We start from the raw sequence: 27,815 nt of genomic DNA, 5'->3' as shown, positions 1-27,815 counted from the left end.
TTTGTATCTGTCTGGCTCTTCTTCCTGAGTCTCTGTGGACTCCTCCATCCAAGTATGCCTCCTGGAAACCATTCATTTCGCACAGTATGGAGAATCTACATATTACATGCCACAAAAAATTTTTTTAACTTAAATCTTTAAAAAGGTTTTTGGGGATGTATACTATCTATCTCAAAATATAAGTTAATTTACCTGAGTATATGGTTTATGATAATTATGATATTTTCAGAAGAATACCATATGTATGCTTTAGTAGGTAAATCAATGTGCCCTGTCTATCAGACTGGATTAACACACAAAATAACATCTGAGTTAAAACAGTTGGTAATTTGGGTTTGGCCACCATGATTTAGAATCTACCACACCTGTGTTTTAGGATGCATGGCCCTATCTGAGGTAAAGAATGTAGCAAATCTGCTAGGACTTCCCTGATGGCGCAGTGGTTAAGAATCTGCCTGCCAATACAAGGGACATGGATTCAAGACCTGCTCCAGGAAGATCCCACATGCCGCGGAGCACCTAAGCCCGTGCGCCACAACTACTGATCCTGCGCTCTAGAGCCGGCGAGCCACAACTACTGAGCCCGCGTGCCACAACTACTGAAGCCCGCACGCCTAGAGCCTGTGCTCCGCAACGAGAGAAGCCACCGCAGTGAGTAGCCCCCCACTTGCTGCAACTAGAGAAAGCCTGCGCATAGCAACTAAGACCCAATGCAGGGACTTCCCTAGTGGCGCAGTGGTTAAGAATCCGCCTGCCAATGTAGGGGACACGGATTCAAGCCCTGCTCCAGGAAGATCCCACATGCCATGGAGCAACTAAGCCCGTGCGCCACAGCTACTAAGCCTGCGCTCTAGAGCCCGTGAGCCACAACTACTGAGCCCGCATGCCACAACTACTAAAGCCCATGCGCCTAGAGCCCGTGCTCCGCAACAAAGAGAAGCCACCGCAATGAGAAGCTCGCGCACCGCAACAAAGAGTAGCCCCTGCTCGCCTCAACTAGAGAAAGCCCACACACAGCAACAAAGACCCAACGCAGCCAAAAACAAAATAATTAATTTTAAAAAAGACCCAAATGCAGCCAAAAATAAATAAAATTAAAAACTTTAAAAAAAAAAAGATTAAAAAACAATGTTGGAAATCTGGTAGATAATGCATGACCCACCAGTGACAATTTATGTCAGGGTTTGGTAGTGAGGGAGCTCTAAAAACATTCTATCTTAGCTTTGCAATGAAGCTTTAAAAGCTAATCCACTCAAATGCTTCGCGAGGTGGCCCAGGAGGATGAGCTGTCACTGGTACTGCATTCTGTTTGCAGAGGCACCAACAGCCCTCTTCAGGCACCAGCTCTCCCTACTTTCTGAATGCTGCTTACTTTAGGCCACTCCCCGTGTGCAGGGGGGCGGGGGGGCCAGATCTGCAGAAGATGCGCATAGGCTCTCAGGTGCCCATCTGGGTCCATGAGGCGGCGGGCGGGAACACGCAGATGGCAGAGCTCTAGTCTATCTCTGACTAAACGCCACAGCCCCTCGAACCCTGGAGGTCGAGATCTCCGTCCAAGCACTGATTCAAGTGGACCTGCCTTCATGCTTCTTTTTACAGTGAGAAATTCGTACTTTACTGAAGATGTGAGAAGGGAAATGGGCTGGGGGGGGTGGTGTTCATGTCACACAGAGCTCAGCACCTCCCTTGGAAAACAAGGAAATTCTTTATTTGGAAAAAAAAAGAAAGGTGGGTGTGGAATAAGCACAGAAAATGCAGATACAGACAGAACACGAGATATGGAACCACTCACTTGAGGGGGCAACTGTACTGGCCACCTTGGCCTGCAAATGCCAACATCACAAAAATGCTTAGGTCATCCTCTAAGATAAAACAATCATTTCCAAGAAGTAACCAGTCAAAAAAATAGGAAAAAAAAATTGCCTTTTCCAATCTGCTTCCTCGTGACCAGTCGTCAGAATGAGACCCTGCCTCTTCCTCTTGCCTTTGCAAGAGGGTAGCTGACCAACGAGGACTACCTCTCTATAAGGAACACCTCCCTAGTAGCCCTTCTCAACCTGGGCTCCTCGAGAGAATGAAGACTGAATGCACCAAGGCATCTGCTTTATGTAGGAAGTCACCTTCTCTCCTCCACAGCTAGATGAGTTGCCAGCTACATGCCAATTGTGGGAGAACAGAAAAATACAGCCATTCACATCATTTCCTACTGGGCTTAATTTGCCTGGACAACCCCAGCTGCAGAAAAGCTGTCAAGGTTATATTTTATTCTATGACTCAGACATCAAAGAAACATCTAGTACCCAAGCCATTAGACTGTGGATTGAGAAATGATTAACAATTTGTGCCCTCCATCATTATAGGTCACGATAAAAATAAAAATAATTAGCAAAATTTCTATCTTTTCTATCTTATCAAATAAGGTACAACAAAACAAGTATTGAATTCCAACTCAGACCTATGCTGGGGCCTAGGACTGTGTTGTCTAATATAGCAGATACAACCCATATGTGGGTACTAATCCCTTGAAATGTGATTGGTCCAATTTGACATTGTCATAAATATAAATATACATTGAATTTGAATGGTTTAGCATCAATAACATAGAATATTTAATATACAATTTTTCATGAATTATATGCTGGAATTATAACTTTTTGTGTATATTTGTTTAAATAAATTAACAAAGTTAATTAAAAAACAAAAACAACAACCAAAAAAAAAACCTTGTGCCCTCAAGCAGTCCCAGAACACTTCATCTCACTGCCCTTTCTGGTATCTGCTGAGAAGTGACGTCCGGCCTCCATCCTCTCCTCCCCACGGCTCAAGGTTTCTCACTTCTATGTCACTAACCAGACTTACTGATTTGATGACATGACTTTCTCAGGCACAGCTAAACCTTATTTCTGCTCCCATTTTTCTCACACCCTCTCCTTTCACTAGAACCATAGTTAGAGACAATTAAGGCTTCATCCACTCACAGCATTAACCTAAGAGAATACTGACAAAGCACTGATGCCTTGAACGCTCTTTTGTTATATAACAATCATCGAGTTTTACTCCAACAAATAAACCTAGAAATAACTCTTCACTAACAGGTGTCATCGATGGTAGGGGAGAAGGTGAGGAAACAATTTTTCCTTCTGTAATTCTCATTAAAATTTTATCTGCTGATTTCACAGGTAAAAGAAGAAAAATTACCCAATTTTTCTTAAGGTTATGTGCAAATAGAAATCTTCATGGCTGGAGAAAACAGAACATAAATATCAACAGGATGCACTGACAACACACCCATTTCAAATGAATGCTACTCAGGGAAAGATGGGCTTGGGCGAGGAGTGGTTTTCTATATATTCCACGTTTTTATGTGTAGTGAAGAAGGTACTCACGGTTGGAAAGCAGCAGCACTTTCAACAGAGGGACTTTGCAGAATATGCCACTGGGATAGGTGACAGCAGTTTCTGTTCATCTGACAGCTTTCTTACCTCCATTAAGAGAACAGAATGAGCCATATCCTTCTGTTTTCTTCTTGAATTGCCACTCAGCCTGCTCTGCTCTTCAGGGAACATGTCAAATTCCTAAGACTCTCTCTCAGGCACCACTATCATTTCAGCAAATCCATACTCACATATAAGACCTACTGTCCCCTTACCAGACACAGTCTGCAGGATTGCTCTGGCATCTGAAATGCATCTGAAATTCACCTTCTTTGAAGGAATGACATGATCAATATCCTTCTCTGAACAACCGCAAAATGACCCTTGAACACGAACAGGCAGAGAGAAGGAGGAGACGGAAGAAATGCCGAGTCACTAGCATACTTACTTGCCAAAGCCTTCTTTCCAGCTGCATGATAGGCTACAATATATTTCTTCCCCTCTCTATCTTCTGTTTTTGTTTCTAATCCTGGAAACAGAGATTTAATCGCTTGGTGGATGACGGTTCTTTTCTCTTTGGTGTCCTCAATAACCTATTAAAAACACAGATAATGATACTACTAATTTGACAAACATTAAATAAGGAAATAATACTAAGGAATTAGTAAAAACACTACTCATCTTAATAATGATGTGAAGTAACCAAAGTACAGGGGTATGATTTCAGAAGTCTTTTCATATAATTTTTTTTTTATTGAAGTATAGTTGATTTACAATGTTTCAGGTGTACAGCAAAGTGATTCAGTTATACATATATATATTCTTTTTCAGATTCTTTTCCATTATGGTTTATTACAAGATATTGAATATAATTCCCTGTGCTATACAGTAGGTCCTTGTTGTTTATCTATTTTATATACAGTAGTGTGTATCTTTTAATCCCAAATTCCTAATTTACCCTCCCTCCCCCCTTTCCCCTTTGGTAACCATAAGTTTGTTCTCTATGTCTGTGGGTCTGCTTCTATTTTGCAAATAAGTTCATTTGTATCATATTTTAGACTCCACATATAAATGATATCACATTGTATGTCTTTCACTGTCTTACTTCATTTAGTATGATCATCTCTAGGTCCATCCATGTTGCTGCAAATGGCATTATTTCATTCTTTTTTATGCTGAGTAATATTCCATCGTATATATGTACCACATCTTCTTTACCCATTCATCTTTCAATGGACATTTAGGTTGCTTTCCTATCAGAAATCTTTTAGAGCTTCACAATATTGCAAATCCTAAGGGCCCATTTGGGACTTCCCTGGTAGTGCAGTGGTTAAGAATCCACGTGCCAATGCAGGGGACACGGATTCGATCCCTGGTCCAGGAAGATCCCACATGCCATGGAGCAACTAAGCCCGTGCGCCACAACCACTGAGGCTGCACCCTAGAGCCAGCGAGCCACAACTACTGAAGCCCGCATACCTAGATCCCGTGCTCCGAGATGACAGCCACTGCAACGAGAAGCCCATGAACCACAACATAGAGTAGCCCCTGCTCGCCGCAAGGAGAGAAAGCGTGCGCGCAGCAGTGAAGACCCAATGCAGCCAAAAAAAAAAAAAAGAGCCCGTTTATTGAGCTTGTACAGCTGCCAGGCACTGTACCAATCACCTCACAATCACTGTCTTACTTAATCCCAATCAGCTCCCTATCATGCCACCAGTATATCTACTTAAGAGATGAGGAAAGTGAGCCTGAGAGAAGTTAAGGAATGTGTCTAAGATTATATAGCTGTAGGGTGGCAGAGCCAGATTTGAAATTCAGGCTGTCTGACTCCAGAGCCACCCATCACAGACGCTCCCCCTCAGGGACTTGGCTGAACAATGAATACCTCAAGGCTCACAGATGGAAAAGCAGGTAAGCTGGGTCTTTGGGGATGTCAGAAACTCAATTCCCCGGATAGTCAAGTCTACTACTGCCTCCAATGAATCCTGTTCTATACTGAGTAACTTTATGATGACATTCTAGTACATCTGTTCCCAAAAAAGAAAAGTCTACACCAAGAAAATGTAAACTTATTAGTTACACAACTGTTTTTCAATTTCTGAGCATGTCTTACACTGAGAAATACATTTCATACTTGGAATCAATAGCCGGCAATATGTATGTGTTTGCTCCTTATTAAAAATCTAACAAAAATTTACAGAACAGTATTTATCCTTACGATGTGCAATACACTGTTACTTTCTATTTTATTTTATTACATTTTAAAAATGTTGGTGAACAAGAGCTGGTTCTTTAAAAGGGTAAACAAAAATCGACAAACCTCTGGCCACACTCACCAAATAAACAAAATAAAAAATGAAAGAGGAGAAATAACAACCAAAACCATAGAAATACAGAAAACCTTAAAAGAATACTATGAACAATTATATGCCAACAAATTCACCAACCTAGAAGAAATGGACAAGTTTCTAGAAACATACAGCCCACCAAAACTGAATCAAGAAGAAATAGATAATTTGAACAGACCAATCACTAGAAGTGAAATAGAATCTGTAATAAAAAAACTCCCTGCAAACAAAGGTCCAGGACCAGATGGCTTCACCGGGGAATTCTACCAAACATACAAAGAACAACTCATGCCGATCCTTCTCAAACTCTTCCAAAAGACTGAGGAGGAGGGAACACTCCCAAAGTCATTCTATGAAGCCACCATCACCCCATACCAAAACCAGACATAGTCACTATCAGAAAAAATATCTGTGATGCAAAAATTCTTAACAAAATATTAGCAAACTGAATCCAACAACAAATAAAAAAGATTATATACCATGATCAAGTTGGATTCATCCCAGGGTCACAAGGATGGTTCAACCTATGCAAATAAATCAATGTGAGGGACTTTCCATTGCAGGGGACACAGGTCGATCCCTAACTGGGGAACTAAGATTCCACATGTCACATGGTGCAACCAAAAATAAAATTCAATGTCACATCAACAAATGAAAAGACAAAAACCACATGATCATCTCAATAGATGCAGAAAAAGCATTTGATAAAATTCAACATCCATTCATGATGAAAACTCTTATCAAAGTGGGTATAGAGGGAACAAAGCTCAACATAATAAAAGCTATTTATGACAAACCCCCAGCCAACCTAAAACTCAAAAGTGAAAAGCTGAAAGCCTACCCACTAAAATCTGGAACAAGGATGCCCACTCTCACCACTTCTATCCAACATAGTAATGGAAATCCTAGCCACAGCAATCAGACAAGAAAAAGAAATAAAAGGTATCCAACTTGGAAGGGAAGGGGTAAAACTGTCATTATATGCAGATGACATGATTTTATATACAGACAACCCTAAAGACTCCATACAAAAACTACTAGAACTGATAAATGAATTCAGCAAGGTAGCAGGATACAAGATTAACATACAGAAATCAGTTGCATTTCTTTACACTAACAATAAAATATCAGAAAGGGAAAGCAAAGAGACTATCCTTTTAAAAATCGCATTAAAAAAAAAAAAAAAAAAATGGGAATTCCCTGGCAGTCCAGTAGTTAGGACTCAGCACTTTCACTGCCATGGTCCCAGGTTCAATTCCCGGTCAGGGAACTTAGATCCTACAAGCTGCACAGTGCAGTGAAAAAAAAAAAACACTGAGGAATAAACCTGACCAACAAGGTAAAAGCCTTACATGCTGAGAACTATAAAACACTGATAAAGGAAACTGAAGATGATTCAAAGAAATGGAAAGATATCCCATGTTCTTAGATTAGAAGAATTAATATTGTTAAAAATGGCCATACTACCCAAAGCAATCTATAGATTTAATGTGATCCCTATCAAATTACCCATGACATTTTTCACAGCACTAGAATAAATAATCCTAAAATTTATATGGAACTATATAAGACGCAAAATTTCCAAAGGAATTCCAAGGAGAAAGAACAAAGCTGGAGGCATAACCCCCCCAGACTTCAAACAATATTACAAAGCTACAGTAAAACAGTGTGGTATTGGCACAAAAACAGACGCATGGATGAATGGAACAAAATAGAGTCCAGAAATAAATCCACACACCTATGGCTGATTAATCTTTGACAAAAGAGGCAAGAATATACAATGGGAAAAAGTCTCTTCAGCAAGTGGTGCCGGTAAAGCTGGAGAGCCGCATGTAAATCAACAAAGTTAGAACACCCCCTCACACCATACACAAAAAATAAACTCAAAATGGCTTAAAGACTTAAATATAAGACTTGACACCATAAAGCTAGAAGAGAACATAGGCAAAACATTCTCTGACATAAATCGTAGCAATGTTTTCTTAGGTCAGTCTCCCAAGCCAATACATATAAAAGCAAAAATAAACAAATAGGATCTGATCAAACTTGTAAGCTTTTGCACAGCAAAGAAAACAAAAATGAAAAAACAACCTACCAACTGGGAGAAAATATATGCAAATGATGTGACTATCAACGGATTAATTTCAAAAATACACAAACAGCTCATATAGCTCAATATCAAAAAAAAAAAACCCCAAACAACCTAGTCAAAAAATGGGCAGAAGACCTAAACAGACATTTCTCCAAAGAAGGTAATACAGATGGCCAATAGGCATATGAAAAGATGCTCAACAATGTTAATTACTAGAGAAATGCAAACCAAAACCACAATGAGGTACCATCTCACACCAGTCAGAATGTCCATCATTAAAAAGTCTACAGATAAATGCTGGAGAGGGTGTGGAGGAAAGGGAACACTTCGACACTGTTGGTGGGAATATAAATTGGTGAAGCCACTATGGAAAACAGTCTGAAGGTTCCTCAAAAAACTAAAAATAGAATTGCCATATGATCCAGCAATCCCACTCCTGGGCATATATTCAGACAAAACTATAATTTGAAAAGATACATGCACCTTAATGTTCACAACAGCACTATTCGCAATAGCAAAGACATGGAAACAACCATAATGTCCACTGACAGATGAATGGATAAAGACGATGTGGTACATATAATATACACAAGGTAGTATTACTGAGCCATAAAAAAGAAGGAAATAATGCCATTTGCAGTAACATGGATGGACCTAGGGATTATCATACTAAGTGAAGTAAGTCAGACAGAGAAAGACAAATACCGTATGATATCACTTATATGTGCAGTCTAAAATATGATACAAATGAAGAACTTATTTACAAAACAGAAACAGACTCACAGACATAGAGAACAAACTTACGGTGACCAAAGAAGAAAGGGGATGGGGGAGGAATAAATTAGGAGTTTGGGATTAACAGATACAAACTACCATATATAAAGTACATAAACAACAAGGTCCTACTATATAGCACAGGGAACTATCAATATATTCAATATCTTGTAATAAACCCTAATGGAAAAGATTATGAAAAAAGAAAAAAAATATATATATATATAAACTGAATCACTTTGCTGTACACCAGAAACTAACACAACACTGTAAATCAACTATACTTCAGTTAAAAGAAAATGTTGGTTAAGATACACTGAACTGATTTCATGACCCACTGATGGACTGCAACCTGCAAGCTAAGAAGATGTAATATAACTACTACCAGCTAAACCTAACACTATTCTAGCAAAATAAAAAATGTAAAAGAAAAGTACACTATAATTATAGATAAGTGACATTTTCATATCAAAAAGTGAGCCAGGGAATTCCCTGGCGGTCCAGTGGTTAGGATACTGTGCTCCCACTGCTGGGGGCCTGGGTTCAATCCCTGCTGGGGGAACTAAGATCCCGCAAGCGGCACAGCGCAGCACGTGCCCCCCCGCCCCAAAAAAAAGTGAGTCTAGATCTAGAATTCACTGAAAGCAATGAGCTGGAATCATAGTTAGTGTGTATGAGTGAATACATATTCAGACCTCAAAAATTCAGAAAGTCCATCCTCCTGTTTTTTAGATGAGGACACTTGCCCATGGTTAATACTCTTTAAGGTAAAAGCTTTCAATAGATGGCATAACTATAATTTTTAAGGTGACAGTAAATCTTGCCATCTCTGTAGGAAAAGTGTATTATGCAACTAAGACATGTAACTGCATCGCACAAGCAAGGGAAGCCTGGATCATCCATCCTCCTAGACTGCTCTCAAAACCAATTCTTAGGAATTTTCTCCTTGGCATTGCTGGACATTTTGTCTATGAGTAAATTCAGTAACTAAAGATCCCTAAAATTTTAACAGTACATATTTTTGAGAAATTTTGGTGGGGAGAAGAGGAGATGAGGGTTGGAGGCAAATAATAAATTCTGAAAAGTTACAGTAAACTCTTTTTACCTGGGAGCAACGGAAGGAGAAATTTCAAACAACCCCAAATCCAGCAAGTCGTCAAAATATAGTATAAAATGAATTTAATAAACTTTAAATTCTAATAATCTTGTGCTTCAAGATTCTTAAAATCTTGTAACATATTTGCTTTGCTATAGAGATCACCTAGAGCTGCTCTGTCCCATATGGTAATCACTAGCCACACGTAGCAACTGAGCACTTGAAATGTGGCTAGTCTGAATAGAAGTGTGCTACCAGTATAAAATAACACTGGATTCTGAAGACTTAGTAGGAAAAAAAGAAAGTAAAACATGTCACTAGTAATTTTTTAAATATTGATTACATATTGAAATATTTTGGGTAAATAAAATACACTGTCAAAATTATTTGCCTGTTTGTTTTTACTTTTACGTTTTTTTGAAGATTTAAAATTAAAAACATGGCTTGCATCACAGTTCCACTGGACAGGGCACTTCCCTGGCCATCCAGTGGTTGAGACTCTGCGCTTCCAACGCAGGGGGCGCAGCTTCGATCCCTGGTCAGGGAACTAAGATCCCACATGCCATGCGGCACAGCCAAAAAAACAAAACAAAACAAAAACAAAAAAAATCCACCACAATTCCACTGGACAGCACTAATCGAGAACAAAATTTTCAAAATGAAAAGCTTTTTAAAAGGCATTTACTGTTCTATTTAGTAGCTGAGCTCTCTTTTTCTTGAATAGCAGAAGTAGACTCAAGATGAGCAAAGCAACACTCCCTTACCTCCTTCCCCCAATTCCTCCCCCTCCCAGAGTCCAGTCTGAGACCAGGAGGCCTTTGGAGCCAGGGCCTCCCTATCAGGACCACTGTCAGGCTGAGATAGTCCTTTGCAGCAGACACTGTGTGATATAACAGTCACTTTGCAGTTCTAAACAACAGATTTCTTTGTTGATTTGTGGTCAAAAATTTTTTAAGCGGAAACATAACCTTTTTTTTTTTTTGGGCCATAGCTTATCTGGATACTGGTTATCTGCCACTGATAAAAACATTTTTAGTGCAATGCACTTTTAGATCAAATAGGGCAAAGCCATTCTTTTGTTAACTACTGTAATTTTTCCAAAAGACATTTATTAACATCCACCCAACAAGAAGCAATTAAAACCCTGGGGACTTCCCTGGTGGTCCAGTGGGTAAGATTCCGCGCTCCCAACGTAGGGGGTCAGAGTTCGACCCCTGGCCGGGGAAGTAGATCCCGCATGCATGCCACAACTAAGAAGTCCACACGCGGCAACTACAGATCCCGCATGCCGCAACTAAGAACCGGTGCAGCCAAAATAAATAAAAAAATAAAATAAAACCCTAAAAAACCTTTTCATATGTTTTTGTGCTACTTACCTCGATGGCAACACTGGTTTCCTTATTTTTAAAAAGCTGGAGCTCTTCTAAACGCTGCTTTTCTTCAGCTGTTAAAACTGTAAATACATCTTCTGAAGGATCCTTTAAAATAACCATGAGAACTCCCAGTGAGTCACACACAAAATTCGAGGCTGTCAAAGCTCTATATTTCTATGATCTCCAGGAAAGGCTATTTTTATACAGAAGGTGACTTCTGCTAGAGAGCTGCTCTTACCTCTTCATCTACTGGGACAGACAAGTCACTCAAATGGCTGATGCGTCCATCTTTTCCTATTTCGTGAACAACGAAGTCAGAATATCTGAGGAAAAGAAAACGCAAACTCTCAAAGCATCAACATTTTGCTGCCTATTAATTTTAGGAGAAAGTTTCCCAACAGTAAGCCTTATCATTGTGCAAAACAGGGATTAAAAATAAAAACCTTCAGTGCAAAGTCACGGAGTTATTTTTTTCTGGTTTCACAATGAATTCTAAGCCACACCTTGGCTTGGTACCAGAATGTACAGGAAAGACCCTCTGAACTTCTAGAATATTCTTCCAGAAAAATGCCTAAATCAAAGCTTATTAATGTTGCCCTATGATTATACAGTCCATTCTAAAGTAAATCACAAAACACAGTAAATTTAATCAAATCAGAAGCCTGTATATCTCCCGAGAACCACCCGGAAGCTTACCTTTATGCTAAATACTTTACAGACATTATTTAAAATACTCTCAACAACCCTCAGGTAGCATTATGATCCAATTTTGGACAAGGATACTGAAGCTCAGAGGAGTTAAGTAACTATGAAGTGGCTGAACTGGATTCACACCCAGATCCACCTGGCTCCAAAGACCACCTTCTTTCTCCTGTAGATGTGGCCCATTCAGGTGAAAGAGTTTAAGATTTTAAGATCAATTCAAGGGAAAACTTGACACCATTTAAAGTAATATATTTTAAGGAAATAAACAGCACCCATTCACATATTAACAAGGGATGCCACAGGGAAATTGTTATTTAGTCATTTTATCTTCAAATAGCTTCTTTTACACATCCAGGCAGCTTTCCTTCATCCTATTCCTTATTGACCATCAGTGTGAACAATCCTTGGGGACAGAAAGCTAAATGGAAAAACAGACTGCTGATTTCTTTCCAGAGGAAAGAACTAATATAACTAAAATAACTTGACATAAACGAAACGTACCTTTCTTTTAAGATTCCTGAGAATCCTTGGTGAGAACTTACGAACTTAGTGATGCCTACATCCAGCTCGGTGAGCCCGTGCTTCATCATGTTCGCGAAGCTCTCTGCCTCTTCCTCCTCCTCACCCTCCTCTGAAAGGCCATCTTCCTCCTCTTCCTCCTCCTCCGACTGCGGGTCAGAATTCTTTTTACCCTCTCCGGCAGTTTTGGGTGGCCCAGGCACCTTTTCACTGCTGGCTAGAGAGTTGTTCTCTAGCCCGTCTTGACCTTTGGTCGGACAGCATTCTGAGACCTTCTGTCTCTTTGCCTCACCTGGGGCCACACTGTCATTATCTTCGACGGCAACAGAGCCCCGTTTCAATGACACACCGGTCATTTCTGTCATCTCCATTTTCAGGGATCCAAGAAAACATTTAAGAGAACCTTTCAGAAGCAAGAAAGAGCAGGCAGTAATAATCACTTCAATAAAGAATTGGGTTTCAGCAAATAGAGGCACATTTAACTTTGTTCCTAGGGTCCTAAATATCATTTATTAAAATAATTCTTCCAAATATACTTTTAGCAGCATAGAAAAATGGCACAATATTTCTGCAGGGAATTTGACAGCAAAAGCCTTAAAAATATGGATGCCTCTTGACCCAGAAATACTACTTTCAGGGATTATCCTAAGAAAATAATTAAGAAAGTGCTTAAAGTTTTAACTGTAAGGATGCTCATCTCAGTGCTTTTACATTAACAAAAAATTAAGAACAATGACATCTAGGTACATAAACTGAACAACATGTAGAAACAATGTGAAAAGAAACTGGGAAAGGTAGTTACTTCCAGGAGAGGGTGTAGGTGGCTGCGGACAGCAGAGACTTGTTTTTACTGAATACCACAGCTGTAGCATCTGAGTTTTGTTTCACATATATTGTTATCTTTTAGAAAAGCTGATTAAGTTAAAAGTATATAAATAAATTTACTAACATGAGTCATTTATTAATATGATTCATACCATGTCATATTTTTTTAAAAAGCAAGGAGAATGGGGAGTTCTTTAATGAGTATAGAGTTTCAGTATTGCAAGATGAAAAAGAGCTCTACATATTGGTTGCACAATGTGTATGTGCTTAACGCTAATGAACGGCACACTTAAAAATGGTTAGAATGATGCTACGTGTATTTTGCCACAATTTAAAAAATACAGATTATCATTTAACTGGCCCATACACAATGTACTAAGCAAAAGTCTAGGAAGCCATACGCACTTCCCAGTATGGAGCACACATTTATCTAAGACCGCAAGTGCCTGTCAAATTTGATCATATTTGATGCTCTTGGTGAAATAAGGATAAAGCTTCTTCCTATATCACTTATATAGGGAAATGCTAAAATTAACATACGAACTTGGTAAACATATTATAAAGAACATAAATGAGCAAAATATTCTAGTTCTCCAAGGCTTGGTTAATAAGAAGCCCACCTACAGAAGCATCTACAGTAGAATAATAATGATGAACTAAATTTTAAGAATCCGTATTTGATCTTGCCTCATTGTCAAAAGTCAAGAATGGAAAGAAAAGTGAAAAGCGAAAGGCTACAAAAAAAAGAAGGGGGAGGGAAGTAGAGAAAAATGTCAGTAAAAACAATTTCCTTTGAAAGACAAAAAAAAAAAAAAAAGAAAATGGAAGAAACCAAGAAAACGGGAACTGAAGTAGACTGCACCTAGTTATACAAAATTATCTCTAATCCAAGTAAGAAAGCACTTATTCTTTACGTGTTCTAAGCAAGGTATAGTAAAAGAGAATGCTAGTTTATGAGATGCTGATGGTGTTTCATCCTCATTTTATACCAACAAAACTGCCCTCAGAGCCTGCACACCAGTGACGGAGGCAGGCAGGGCCCAGGGCTTCCTTGAGACATGGGAACACACAGAAGACCTCAGGGGGCACTGGTGTGAGGGTGTCTGAGAAGACCTCTTCCTAATGGAAGACTAGACGCGAACACCTGAGTCAAGCTTTAGGGAACGAGTAAGAGAGAGGCTGTGCAAAAAGCGGGAGGAAGGTGGTACAGCATGTGCGGAGGCACGGGAGAGCATGGAGCGCTGGAGGAACCCCACCGAGCTCACCATGCATCACGAGGGCAAAACACACACGCAGAGAACCTACACTTAAAGCTGGGGAGCTGGCGGAAGCCACACCAAGCTGAACAGAGGGAATTACATCCGAAAAAACAAATCGTCACCTGATTCGTAAGTCAGATAGATTTCGTGGTATCCCTTCAAAGAGAAAAACCGGGGTTAGGCTGGGAGATTAGGTAAGATGGCAACTGAGGTAAGAAATTAGTACAACCTGATCTAAGGCTGAGGCAAAGGTGACAGAAAGGAGGGGTGGATTCAGGGACATTTAAGAGGTGGCGCGGACAGGACTGGGTGACAAATGTGAGAGGAAAGAGGAAATACTACAGGATGACTCAGGTTTTCTGTCTTGGGGAATTGAGAGGATAAGGGGAGCTCTTCCTGACATGGGGACCCTAGGAAGAGGAAGGGCGGGTAGGAGGGATATAAGCACACGTACAGTCCTGTGGTGTTGCTGGCACCTGGGGGACATCCCATGGCCACTTATTACACTGTGTCACACATATTCTTACCCCCAAACCCACAATGGCTCCCCGATGCCCCAATGGCGGTGTGGACCTCAATCAGGGGCTGGACATGTCCTGTGAGCAGCTGATGCGGAACCGCGGGCTTCGGAGGGAGCGGCACCACGCATAAGTGCCTGCACAGGGCCAAGAAGGCGGCGTCACCCACAGAGAAGCCCCAGGTGGTGAAGAAGCACCTGCGCAACGTGATCATCCTGCCCGAGATGGTGGGCATCTACAATGGCAAGACCTTCAACCAGGTAGAAATCAGCCAGAGATGATCGGCCACTACCTAGGCGAGTTCTCAATCACCTACAATCCAGCACTGGGGCCACCCGCTCCTCCCGGTTCATCCCCCTCAAGTGGCCTGCTGGCCACTAAAGACACAGACATCTCTAAAACAAAAAACCCTCACAACGTTCCCAGCTGGCATGACAGGATCTACCAGCAGATCCCAATCCCCTTCTTGGGTGAGAAGAGGAGAGCACGGCCAACAACAGCCACATCCGCAGCTGGGCTCAGAGTCCACAGTCTGCAGGACGTCTACCTCCTTCCCAGGACGCAGAGAACTCATCAGCCTCCCTCTCAACAACGTGATGGCCGTAAGCCCGGATGGAAACACCAGTTACTTCCTCTGCTCCATCCTTCTGCTTCGGCACCATCCACCATCCAGCACCATGTGCGGCTATCCTCCACACAGGCCTCCATCGACTGAGGCCCAGCCCGCACAGGTGCCCACTCCCAGCCTGACCATTCACGAGCTCTCTCTTGTGGGAGGTCCTCCACACCTGTCTCAGCCCTGGGCTCCCTTCTCCTTTGAGACTCATCTGAAGACCACGAGCCCTGACTCCCATGCCTTCCTCTCCGTTAAGTCTATGTCTTCCCATTTTACCTCCCTTCATCTGCACTACCCACGTGGGCACCCAGATACCATGCTTTCCCTCACCACTTTCTTGCTGTGTAACTGGTCTGAGTAAATTACTTAACCTCTCCAAGCCTCTGTTCTTCAGCTATAAAACGGGAATGATACGTGCTTCATGGGACTGTCGTGAAGATTAAATGAGATGACAAACACAGAGTGGCTGGCCACAGTAGGAACTAAATAAATGCCAGTCCCCTGTCCTCCCTCAAGAGGTCTGCAGATTCTTTGAGGATAGTAATTCTTTTGTACCTGCCAGAGAATCCAGAGAGGTATAACAAGCATCAATAGGTATTTTGAAGAATTCTTGAAACAGGTGCTGAAACTGTTCCCCATCTACAGATATCAAAGACCTACTAAGTAGCAATTCCCTAATGAAATACTGGGCCTGGGCAATGACATCCATGGCCACTAACATCACAAAAAATAGACAACCAGACACTGCAGGCCCCTGAAAGGACATGCTGTTATCTATGAAGCTCTTACTGATTGCAACTCTATGTCTAACTACTAGTTTAGATGGCATACAGGGACAGAAGATGTTAAACACCACCATGCAGAAGCAATCAGCAAAAGTGTGAATGTGGGAAACTCAACAAGGACCAAGACAGTCCTTCAACTAATAAACAGCAAGACAAAAAAGAGGAAAGGGGAACGTACAGATAAACCTACAAAGAAATGCAATGGGTGGATTCTTCTTTGAATCCAGGTTTAAACAAATCAACTGTTAAAAAAAGTATTTATGAGACAATCAGGTATACTGAAACAGTGATAATGACATTAAGATAGCATGGTCAACTTTTTAAGGTACAATAATATCACTGTGGTTACACTTAAAAGTAGAATCTTTGTCTTAGAGATACAGGATGAAATCTTTATGGTTGAAAAGATATGAAGTCTGGACTTTGTTTCAGAATAATTTACCAGTGATGAATGAAAGTGCAGTGGGGTATAGATTTAAAACAAGATTGGCCATGAGTTGATAGTTGTTGAAACAACAATGGGTGATGAGAATATGGCGATGTCATCACATCATTCTCTCTACTTTGCATGTTTGAAATTTTTTATAATAAAAATAAAAGTTCAAGGTATAAAAAGATACACTAATTATTCTATTCTCATCAAACCACCACTCTGTCCAGCTCTACTGCTCCCTCTCTCCCATCACCTGTTCTTCAAACACAGAGACCTGCAGTCCCAAGATACCACCTCTTCCATCTTCATTTCTTCAAACACCCCAAACCTCAACAGCTCTTAACTCCTAAGCCACACTCAACACTCTTGCTCACTAGCCCAGCTGCACGATCCTTGCTAAACCTCAACCAAGTACCAATCCTACTGTCTCCATCTGTGTTCCTGGCTGCTGCTGGAGAAAACATCGCCAGGTGAGGGGACTTCCTCTTGTGACAGCCCTCCATGCTGCCTGGCCATCCCTGGTCAGCAGGGTCTTCTCCAAGTGCTGTGTGCCACTCACAAAGAAAACAGGGATCCTGGGACAGACATACCTCCTTCCAGCACATTCACAAGACCCCTTATTATAACCATTCCCCTGCAACTGCACCCCTCTGAAGGGAATTCCAGACTCATTTTAACAGTCACTCACTGCTCGTCCCTGCACTCCATCCCCTCAGCAAATACTCACCGTGCACCCCTGTACCAGGAGTTATTCCAGGTACTGCATGCGACACCCTAGCGAATCAAATAAATGCCCCGCCAGCGTGGAGCTTACATTCTGGTGGAAGATCTGGCTTCTACTCCGTGCTTTTGTCCTGCTTCTCGAGGTGCTCTTTTCCCCTCCTGCTCAACATGCTGCTTAAATTTGGGCTTCCCCAGGTTCCTTCCCCAGTCCTGTTCCCTTCTCATTCCCAAGTTTTCCAGCCAAGACGCATCTCCAACTCCCTGATTTACTCAGGGGAGGGGTCCGAGGCAATCATAACGACCGCTAAACAATGACAGTGTACAGGGAGCTCAATCAAGCCTCGCTTCAACCCTGTGACTTAGGCGTCATTATTATTCCCATCTTAGCCACTAAAAAAGAGTATCTTGCTCTAGGTCACACAGCCTAGTAAGAGGTAGAATCAGGGCTTCCCTGGTGGCGCAGTGGTTGAGAATCTGCCTGCCAATGCAGGGGACACGGGTTCGAGCCTTGGTCTGGGAAGATCCCATATGCCGCGGAGCAACTAGGCCCGTGAGCCACAATTACTGAGCCTGCGCGTCTGGAGCCTGTGCTCTGCAACAAGAGAGGCCACGATAATGAGAGGCCCGCGCACCGCGATGAAGAGTGGCCCCCACTTGCCACAACTAGAGAAAGCCCTCGCACAGAAACGAAGACCCAACACAGCCATAAATAATAAATAAATAAAATAAAAGACAAAACTGTAGTTCAAAAAAAAAAAAAAAAAGAGGTAGAATCAAACATCAAATTCAACATGCCCCTAAGTGATCTCATCATTTCCCACCACAAATGCACTCCTCTTATTTATTTATTTTTTAAATTAATTAATTTATGTTTTTTGGCTGCGTTGGGTCTCTGTTGCTGCACGCAGGCTTTCTTTAGTTGCGTGGAGCAGGGGCTACTCTTCGTTGCGGTGCGTGGGCTTCTCATTACAGTGGCTTCTCTTGTTTCGGAGCACGGGATCTAGGCGCGTGGGCTTCAGTAGTTGTGGCTCACGGGCTCTAGAGCGCAGGCTCAGTAGTTGTGGCTCACGGGCTCTAGAGTGCAGGCTCAGTAGTTGTGGCGCACGGGCTTCAGCAGTTGTGGCACCCGGGCTTCAGTAGTTGTGGCACACAGGCTCAGTAGTTGTGGCTCGTGGGCTCTAGAACACAGGCTCAGTAGTTGTGGCGCAGGGGCTTAGTTGCTCTGCGGCATGTGGGATCTTCCCAGACCAGGGATCGAACCTGTGTCCCCTGCACTGGCAGGCGGATTCTTAACCACTGCGTCACCAGGGAAGCCCTGAGCTTCTTTTAAATTGCACCTCTTACTCAAGGAATGTTAGCAACAAACTACCAGTCACCTAAGCCAAAATATGGGCATCACCCCATCTCCTCACTCTCCCCTATGTGAATGAAATTCTGGAAGGTTTAGGACAGCATTGTTACACCTAACATCCCTAGAATGAGAATATTAACAGATCGTGGATCTGAAGTATCAACCACTGGTTTCAACTCTTGCTTGGCAGTTTGGGCATATGACTTGGAGCCTGATCTAGGTTTTGCCATTTACCAAGTGGGTCACCTCTCTTAAGTCTCAGTTCCTTTCTCTTTAAAGCTGAAAATGATGACTTGGTCAAAGGTCTGTACTAGCTGTTGCTATTCAACTGTTGGTCATTAATATTTATTATGGATGGTTTTCACCGCAGAACTGTATTGCTGAGTCTGGGGAAAAACAAAGCTTCTTATGCTTCTTTTGTTCTCTGGGCTAATGATTAAACATGGCTTTCTCCTTCAAATACCATTTAATTTTAAGAGACCCTCAAAGCACTGCCAAGAGCACCAAATAAACAGACCTTTAGTATCTTTTGGCAGTCCTTTTTTTGACACTTGTGGACACTTGCCTGATCTCTTTTTCTTGTTACATTTAATTGTAAAGACAAGCTCATTAAACAAAAGTATACTGTCCATTTGTTTTAGCCAATGGCCCTAACACAGACATTATTAAAGTATATATAGCACAAGTGATTATAAATCACTCACTATAAATTTTGCTAAGTTCTGTCTGTGGGCCTAGAAGCTGAGAACATATTTGCTAGAACAGGTATGCAAATGTCTGTGCTAAGGGAGGCAGAACTCAAATCAGTATTGTTTTCTTAAGCAGAAACTACACAAAAGAGAAGACTGAAATGAAATATAATTTTTAAATGAGAGGGAGAGAGAATGAATCATGTGAACATCGAAGAGGCCGAGAAGAATTCAACCAGAAAAATAAAACAACCCTAACCGCCCCCATTTGATTTCCCTAAGGAAATGAGCTTTGCATTCAGGATGATCTAAATATACATATTCAAGCCTTCTACCTCAAAGCTGTAAAAAGTGACTGGCTTTAAAAAAAAAAAAGGAGTGGGGGAGGGGAATAAAGGGCCCAGCTTTACGAGTTTTCTAAATGGTACTAAAATTTAAAAAAAATTTTAAGAAACATAATGCTGTACAAAAACACTATCCATGATACTAATGAGAGCTTCTCAGATGTCAACTAAAATCTTTATAGACCAGAAGCTTGATGCTACAACTGGGAAGAGAAAGAAATTTAATGCTACTTACCCATGAACTCAAAGTCCTACAAAATTCTTTAGCGGGAATACTAAAGTAATAGGTTTTGTTTCTTTTACACTCCGAACGAGCCAAATGGGATTAGAAATATTACAATTTTAACAGTATTTAAAAGTCTTTCTCATTAAGACATTAGATTCACCAATAAGCTTCCTCTACAATCCACAACAAAAATAAAGTTTAGCATTTTCAAAATTTTAATACAAGATTGACAGTCCCTTAACATTACTTCCTGCAAAATGAACATCTAAAAAAGAGCCATAATAATCTTATCTGTACTTCAAAACCCTCCACAACTTCCACTTTTTAAATGCATCTATCCTCCATCCTCTGCAAACCATCAAGAATCCCTCCAGCTTTCACGACAAAGAGCACTCTCTTCAGGGCAGCGCACAGACTACACTCTAATATGCGAAGTCATTAAGGCCCTTAGATTCGTTCATTTCACAAATATTTATTAAGCACCTCTTATGTGTCTGGCACTGTTCCAGGCACTGGGGAAAAGAGGAAAATTTCCTACCCCCATTAAGCTTACATATCAGAGAATAAAACAGTCTCAGAACATGCACGCATAAGCGCTACAAGTCAAGCAGAGTAAGGACGGTGAGAGTTAAGAGGGGTGCCCTTTAGTGAAGTCTCTCTAAGGAAGTGCCTTGTGAGCAAAGACTTGAAGGAAGAACTAGACATGAAAAGATGTGTGTGTTCGGGCAGCAGGTACAGTGCCTGTAAAGAACCTGAGGCAGGAGCAAACTTATTCAACAGACCAGCTGGACTGTTATTTCTCTCTCCTACTTGGGGCCAGAAGCCACGTTTCATTAACAGCTCTACTGCACCAGCTTCTATCAATCAAAAGATACGTTCAAAAGGAGTTGTAAATTAATACACACGAACTGTTGGCTACTTTGCCTAATGACTGAACAACATCACTGCCTATCCAGTGTGAGTGTACAGTCTGATTTTTGGCAGGTGCCTCGACTGCCAAGGCAAGGAGGTACAAGGCAAGGATTGCCAAGGTGATGGGGCATGCCGGCTTCACAGATGATGAGAGACTTGAAACAAAAGCCCTTAGTAACCCTATATTTTCGGAATGAAAAAAAAAAAAAAAAAAGTGGTCTGACAACGGAACCAAATATTTGAAAGACTAAACACTCCAAACCCTCTTTCTTGGCAGGCGCTAATACCCAGGCAATGAGGGTGTACTGTTAAACCTCTCGGTGCAGGGCTGGCGGTAACGACTCCGTGTGGATGGGTCAACACGCCCAGCAGCACCTCCTCCATCCACTCATTAAACACTGACCGAGAAAAACTCCGGTTTGCTCCTACACTGGGAAACGTATACAAAACAAGCAGTCACCTGAGTGCCTGCTTGGCACGTAGTAGGTTCGCTGTTAGTAATGACAGATAAATAAGAGAACGAAAGCACGTGGGCTGGACTCGGTAGAAGCCTGGCTCAGCGGTGTACGGAAGCTATAAAGGGCTTCGGGATAAAGGCGGGTTTTCTCTTCCGGGAGGAAGAAGACTTTAGAGAACCTCAGGGGCAAAGAAAGGGAGAAGTGGGACTGGGATCCTCGGGCTAACAGCGCCGCGGGGAGGAGGGAGGGCGCGGCGCTTGCGAGGACCCGCCGGGAGAGCGGGGGGCGGGGCTGGCACCGCCGAACCGCAGAACCCGCCGGGCTCCAGCCACGCTCCCGCGGGCACGATCCGTAATGGAGGCGCCATGGGCGCGCCGTGGCCTCAGACCACGGCCGGGACGCCTTCCCAGTCCACTCTGCCCCTCCGGGTGGGGTTTTGGGCCGGGTGGCAGGGCCGAGGGCTGGCCGCAGAGCCCGGGTGGCTGTGGGGAGGCCGCACACTTACCCGGGGCCTGAGAGCGCGCGCGCGGCGCGGACCGGGTGACAAGGAGGCGGGCGCGCTGCTCCGGGCGCAGGAGGGCGGCGGCGGCAAGGGCCACTCGGAAGAACCAGCAGCAAGGGCAGCCAAGCATAAGCAGCGGACGCGGTAGGCGCCAAGGCCCCGCCGCGCTCAAGCGGACTCACAGCAGCTGGCCTCGCACACGTGCAGCGCAACGACGCGCCGCTGCCGGCTGGCCCCTCCCCCGGGGCGGAGCACGCCCTCCGCCGCCGGCCACGCCCCTCCGCCCCCGCCCACCAACCTGTGGAGGAGCTCCCGCCCACTCCCTCCCACCCCTGCTCAGTAGCCCCCGGGAAGCCTCGTGCTTGCACCCTTTGGCCTTGCAACCTGCGAGGCTGGAGCTCCCCGTGGTCCTTTCACTCCGTGAACTCTCAGGCGGTCGAACCTGGGCTTTGGCGGGGGGTATATATCCAGAGGGGAACTGCTGTGTCATATGGTAATTACACTTTTAAATTTTTGACCAACCCCCATATAGTTTTCCATAGCAGCAGTAGACTTGTTTTTAAAATCTTGGTTTACATGTGGGAATCTGGTTAGCTGATCATAGGTCATTCGCTAAGACTGGTTGCGTTCTATGCTGCCTTCCGCTGATATTATTCACCTCAGTTAAGTACTTCGAGTAGTTTTCTGTCCCTAATGCATGTACAATCACATTTTCTTGAACTGTGGTTAATTCATAGGTTAATGTCCCAATGACAACAACTGCAAGTATTTTTACCACACCCACACAGTAGAAATTCAATCTAAACGTTTAATTTTCGTATACAGTTGGCCCTTGAACAATGCAGGGGTTAGGGGCACCAACTCTGTCCAGTTGAAAATCCAAGTATAACTTTATAGTCAGCCCTTTGTATCTGCAGTTCCACATCCATGGATTCAACTAACTGCAGATGATATAGTACTGTAGTAAGTATTTATCGAAAAAAATCTGTATAGATGGACCTGGGCAGTTCAAAACTTGTATTGTTCAATGGTCCACTGTACTTTAAAAAGTACCTTCTCTGAGATTGTGGCCCAACTCCTCACAAGCACGTATGGAGGAAAGAATGTTCACATTTCTTTGGACATTAACTGGGTACATGGTCAAAACCTACCCTTTTTGCATTTCAGCCTAAACTGCCTTAGACAAGATCCAAGTAAAACATGCATTTTTTGTTTTTTTTGTTTTCCAAAAAGGCAGCTCTTTATTGGCTTTTATAGTTAAAATAACACAGGAGTGTTCAAAACTTCTTCCCCATTCCAACTCCCTCTAATAAACATTTGACAGTTTAATGTTCTCCTTGACTCTAAAATTACATCCTAACATGTATATTATGTATAATATTCAGGATCCTGCTTTTAACTCCACACCAGTACTATGGATTGCTAAGTGCCTAACACACACAGTTTATCTCGTTTCTTCCTTTTTATTGTCTAGTATTCTGTCCATCTTAGATGCCTCTTTCCATTCCCCAGATAGTAGTTAATTGTTTTCTGTGCTCCTTCAGTCATTGCAAACATTTCCCTTGTTGAACTTACTGCACTCAATCTTAAATTAAACTTCGTCTGTTTCCTTCACCGGAATATGAATTGTTCAGAAGCAAAAATTGGGGTTTAGAGCAATCTTTTTTCTCCTTTAATTTTATTTTTTATTTTTATCAGTTATACATATCTGTGATTTACAGTCAAATAATTCTATAGAAACCTTGTAAGTTTTGCAATGAAACAGAAGAGGCTGTATCCCCACCCTGTCCCTTCCCTGTTTCCCTTTCCTCAAACAAAGTCATTTCATCTTTCAACTGGTTATTTTGATTTTTTACCTTCATTTCTCTATGTAAAATGTTTGCATTGCTATTTCTTGATGTGTCACTTTTAGGCACTATCTATTGACTTCACTTAATGGAAAATGAGGGTTTAGCTCTTCTTCCTTCCCCCAGCCCCACCACCCTTCCCTTCCCTTCCCTTTATCTGCCTGATATAGTTATATTGTACCTTTTAAAAAATATTTGTTTGTTTGTTTGCACCAGGTCTTAGTTGCGGCAGGCAGCCTTCTTAGTTGCAGCATGTGGGCTCCTTAGTTGCAGCTCCAGGCCTCCTTAGTTGTGGCATGCAAACTCTTAGTTGCAGCATGCATGTGGGATCTAATTCCCTGACCAGGGACTGAACCCGGGCCCCCTGCACTGGAAGCGGAGTCTTATCCACTGCGCTACCAGGGAAGTCCCCAGTTATACTGTACTTTTAAAAACAGATTTGTGTTTACTTCATTATAATTAGGTAAACATTACTCACATCTTGAGCAAAGTAATATACTATGATTACTTCTCCTCCTCAATTTTTTGTTTTTCTTGCAGTTAATAATGATCTTATTTTTACTATTCATACTAAGCCTTCTTAATGATTGTTTAAACCTCTCCCTCCAGAGATTCAGATAGATGAGAAGTTCTATGAGTCTAATCTTTCTGAAGGAGCCTCTTCTGGAGCCTTCTGACCTGCACCATCTATGTCTAGTGCACAGCTGTTGTCAGGGCTTCCCACTTTATTTTTCTCCTGTGTTGTGTCTTCTGTTTCCTATATCCCATGCATTCTTTTTCTTTGTTTAGCCCTCATTTTAGTGGAGTACATCTCCAGTAGCTTCCTGAGGAAGGAGAAATAAATGAAAGGGAAATTCTTTGAGCTCTTGAATGTCTGAACACACCTTTATTCTTTTTTTTTTTTTTTTTCTTTTGGCTGTGTTGGGTCTTCGTGGCTGTGCGTGGGCTTTCTCTAGTTGCGGCAAGCGGCGGCTACTCTTCGTTGTGGAAGAGGGCTTCTCATTGTGGTGGCTTCTCTTGTTGCGGAGCACGGGCTCTAGGCGCACGGGCTTCAGTAGTTGTGGCGCATGGGCTTAGTTGCTCCGCGGCATGCGGGATCTTCCCGGACCAGGGCTCGAACCCATGTCCCCTGGATTGGCAGGCGGATTCTTAACCACTGCACCACCAGGGAAGTCCCCACACCTTTATTCTTTATCCACACTTGATTGGTAGTTTACTAGTCACGTACAGAATTTCAGTTTGAAATAAATTTTCTTTGGAAATTTAATAGACCTGCTCCCATGTCTTCTAGCTTTCTTTGTGACCATTGAGAAATTGAAAGATATGCCGATTCTTGATCCTTTCTAAATGATCTCTTTTTCTCTCTGGAAGGCTAGGATTGTCTTTTTGCCCCTAGTGTGCTGCAATCTCACAACGATGAGCCTTGGGATGAGTCAAGTTGTACCCATTGTGCTTGGCACTCAGTGGGACCTCTTCAAGCTGGAAATTCATGACCTTTAGTTTGGGGAAATTTTCTTGAATTGTTTTGTTGGTGATAACTCCTTCCCTAATCCCGGTTGTTGTTGTTTTACAATTCTTATTTTTTGTATTTTGAACCCCTGTAGTGGTCCTCTAATTTATTTTTTCTTTTGTATTTTTCATTTCTTTGTCCTTTTGCTTTCTTTTCCCCTAGGATACTTCCCAACATTTATCTTCCAAGTTTTTATTGAATTCTCATTTCTACTGTCATATTTTTTTGTCTCGGAATGCTCCTTTTAAAATAGTAGCCTGTTACTGTTTTATGGTTGCAATGGTGTCACACATCTCAGGGTATAAATAAATAAAGTTTTCTCCTCATTGAATGGTTTCTGTTTTCTCTAAGGGCTGCTTTTTTTCCCTTCCCCTGTTTCTGTCTCCGTGGTACCACCTTCCATGTTTGTTTCTGAAGTTGTCAAATCCCTAGGTCCTCTACTTACCTCTTGCTGGCACTCCTAGTTCTCCTCCCTGGCAAAGGACAGGCTTTTTTGGTCCCTGCACTGGTTGAAGTGTATGTTAGGCGCAGAGTCCTTTTCCTCCTTTCAGGTCCCAGAGTGTTTACAACCAGATCTGCACCCTCCAGGTAGGAAGTTGGAGGGTCACCTCTAGATGAATTTGATCTGCCTTAAAAGAAAAGAGCCAAAGATAAAGACACTGGAAATTCTCCAACTAAACTGTCCAACCAAAATACATTAAAGCTAGTCAACACGCCTCCTCACACTCAGAACATCTGGGATATCATCTAAAATATAAGTTGAAATGATTCATATTGAATTTACACTGTGGAGAGAGGGATACCTGCAAGCTCCATCCTTAATGACCCCAATGCTGTGGAGGAGGTTTACCGAGGTTGAGAAGGACCGCCCCGCCCCGCCCCGCCCCGCCCCCTTCTCCTTCCAGAGCGGCCGAACCGGCCCCCCGCCGGCAGGGGGAGCCACCGCGCACGGCCGGCGGCTGCGCGGGCAGGGCCTCTCTGGGAGGAGAGGAAGAAACCAGAGAGACGGCAGAGGAAGTTGTTGTGGCTCTGGGAGCTACGGTCTCGAAACTCTGCTGGTGTTTGATCGCTGGCCGGAGCCGGAGTCCATTGGCCACGCTGGCTGCGCAAGGAGCCGAGGACTCGCACGGAGGCAGGATGCTCCTGGCCGGCGATTTCGGCAAGGCGCCGGCAACTCGGGTGAGGCGGCCCTTATGGCCCGGGGCGGGGACACTGGTGGCCCAGTGAGGTGGCACAGACCTCCCAGGGGAGGGTGCCTCGGTGAAGTGGCCTTGGCGGCCTAGGGACGCGGTTACGGTAGCCCGGGGGAGATGGCTCTTGCAACTCTGGTGAGGTGGCAAAGACCTCCCGGGGGAGGTGGTCCCAGTGCGATGGCTCTGGTGATCCCGGTGAGATGACACAGGTCATTCTGGGGAGGTGGCCCTGGAGGCCGGACAAGGTAACTCCAGCGGTCCTGGGGAGGTGGCAGTGGTGGCCCCAGGGAGGTGGCCCTTTTTAGAACCTCCAGATCCTGGTCTCTCAGGAAGGCCCCAGAGGGAGGGAGCTGGGACCTCGTTGTCTTCCAGTGGATGCCCTCTGGGAACCCTGTGCGAGTTCCACCTATCACTTCAGTCCTGATGTGTTTGTCACACCTGTTCTCCTTCTAGTGCTGCTCTGAAAATGGTGACCAAAGGAAGAACATCAAGGAGAAAAGTAAGCGGACTCCAAACACCTTAGCACTTTCTACCCAGCCATCTCTCCAAAACTCTGCCCTCAAGGGTCTGCATCGAGAAGGGTCTTAGCCTGTTATCTTTTAGATGAAGCATCTCTTTTTCTCTTTCTGTATTAAACACTGATTATCATCATACACATATTTTTGCCTTTCAAGATGGTAAAATATGGGATGATTTGGAGAAGAGCACTTCCTGTCCCCTACCTAGTGCAGGGACTTGTGTGGTTTCACTCCAGTGCTGCCCTTCGTACTGGATTCAGAGAAATTGGGGCCTGCCTGTTATTTTCGTGAAGCATCAACTTATTAAGCATCAGGAACTTCGAGGGGCTAATGATCTAGGAGAGATGACCACCACCTTAGTTGCGTTCAAAGGAGTCAAATGATCATTGTTTAGTTGTATTTACCTTCAGTGAATTTGCAGGTAATCGTTGATCTGGGAAGAGCACAACAGATAACTTGGTTCCTGGATCTTGAACTGGATAGGGAAAAGGTCAATATCTCCATTTCCTTCCTAGGACAGGAGCATATACCAGGGGTGTGGACATATGGTATTTTACTTTTATAAGCTAAACGTGGCAAGACTTTGGAAATCAAGGAATCTTCAGGGGCTTTTGAAGTGAAATTTACTGGGAGAGGAAGGGGGAAGCATGGAAGAGCTGTTCCATCAGAGGGTTTTTGGTTCTTCTGACCACGGCAAATAGTCTGGGAATGAGTAGTAGTAACAGAAGGGGTGCTTGTGTTACCATATTGGCTTTAGGAGTTAGACTTGCCCTTAACATTGCCTGTTGCTGCAATCTGCCTCAGAAAGAAAGCTCTGAGTACTTC

General features: G+C 43.0%; 2 protein-coding genes across 9 annotated transcripts in view; one reads left to right on the top strand and one right to left on the bottom strand.

Annotated features, from left to right (window-relative positions):
* The window catches only part of PUS7 (pseudouridine synthase 7), a 67,644-nt gene extending 41,879 nt beyond the window's left edge, over window positions 1-25,765 (bottom strand). For 4 of the 6 annotated variants that reach the window (XM_068550409.1, XM_068550410.1, XM_068550413.1 and 1 more), the window contains exons 1-5: window positions 21,926-22,140; window positions 12,264-12,684; window positions 11,296-11,380; window positions 11,061-11,162; window positions 3,823-3,967 (exon numbers count right to left, since the gene is read on the bottom strand). In XM_068550409.1, coding sequence (XP_068406510.1) covers window positions 3,823-3,967; window positions 11,061-11,162; window positions 11,296-11,380; window positions 12,264-12,684; window positions 21,926-22,052 — 880 coding nt within the window. In that variant the 5' untranslated portion in view covers window positions 22,053-22,140. Of the gene's footprint in view, window positions 1-3,822; window positions 3,968-11,060; window positions 11,163-11,295; window positions 11,381-12,263; window positions 12,685-21,422; window positions 21,550-21,925; window positions 22,141-25,724 lie in introns of those variants that run through there. The other 2 variants (XM_068550412.1, XM_068550411.1) reach the window with 2 other exon arrangements.
* Window positions 25,766-26,276: 511 nt separating this feature from the next.
* RINT1 (RAD50 interactor 1) overlaps window positions 26,277-27,815 on the top strand; it is a 26,126-nt gene continuing 24,587 nt past the window's right edge. Inside the window, exons 1-2 of one of the 3 annotated variants that reach the window (XM_068550404.1) lie at window positions 26,277-26,458; window positions 26,926-26,971. In XM_068550404.1, the coding sequence (XP_068406505.1) occupies window positions 26,417-26,458; window positions 26,926-26,971 (88 nt within the window). In that variant the 5' untranslated portion in view covers window positions 26,277-26,416. The remainder of the gene's footprint in view (window positions 26,459-26,925; window positions 26,972-27,815) is intronic. The other 2 variants (XM_068550402.1, XM_068550403.1) reach the window with 2 other exon arrangements.

The sequence above is a fragment of the Eschrichtius robustus genome, chromosome 8 (assembly GCF_028021215.1).
Source record: "Eschrichtius robustus isolate mEscRob2 chromosome 8, mEscRob2.pri, whole genome shotgun sequence".
In the NCBI taxonomy this organism is placed as follows: Eukaryota; Metazoa; Chordata; class Mammalia; order Artiodactyla; family Eschrichtiidae; genus Eschrichtius; species Eschrichtius robustus.
The sequence above is the reverse complement of the archived record's forward strand: the minus strand, read 5'-3'. Positions and strand labels throughout refer to the sequence as shown.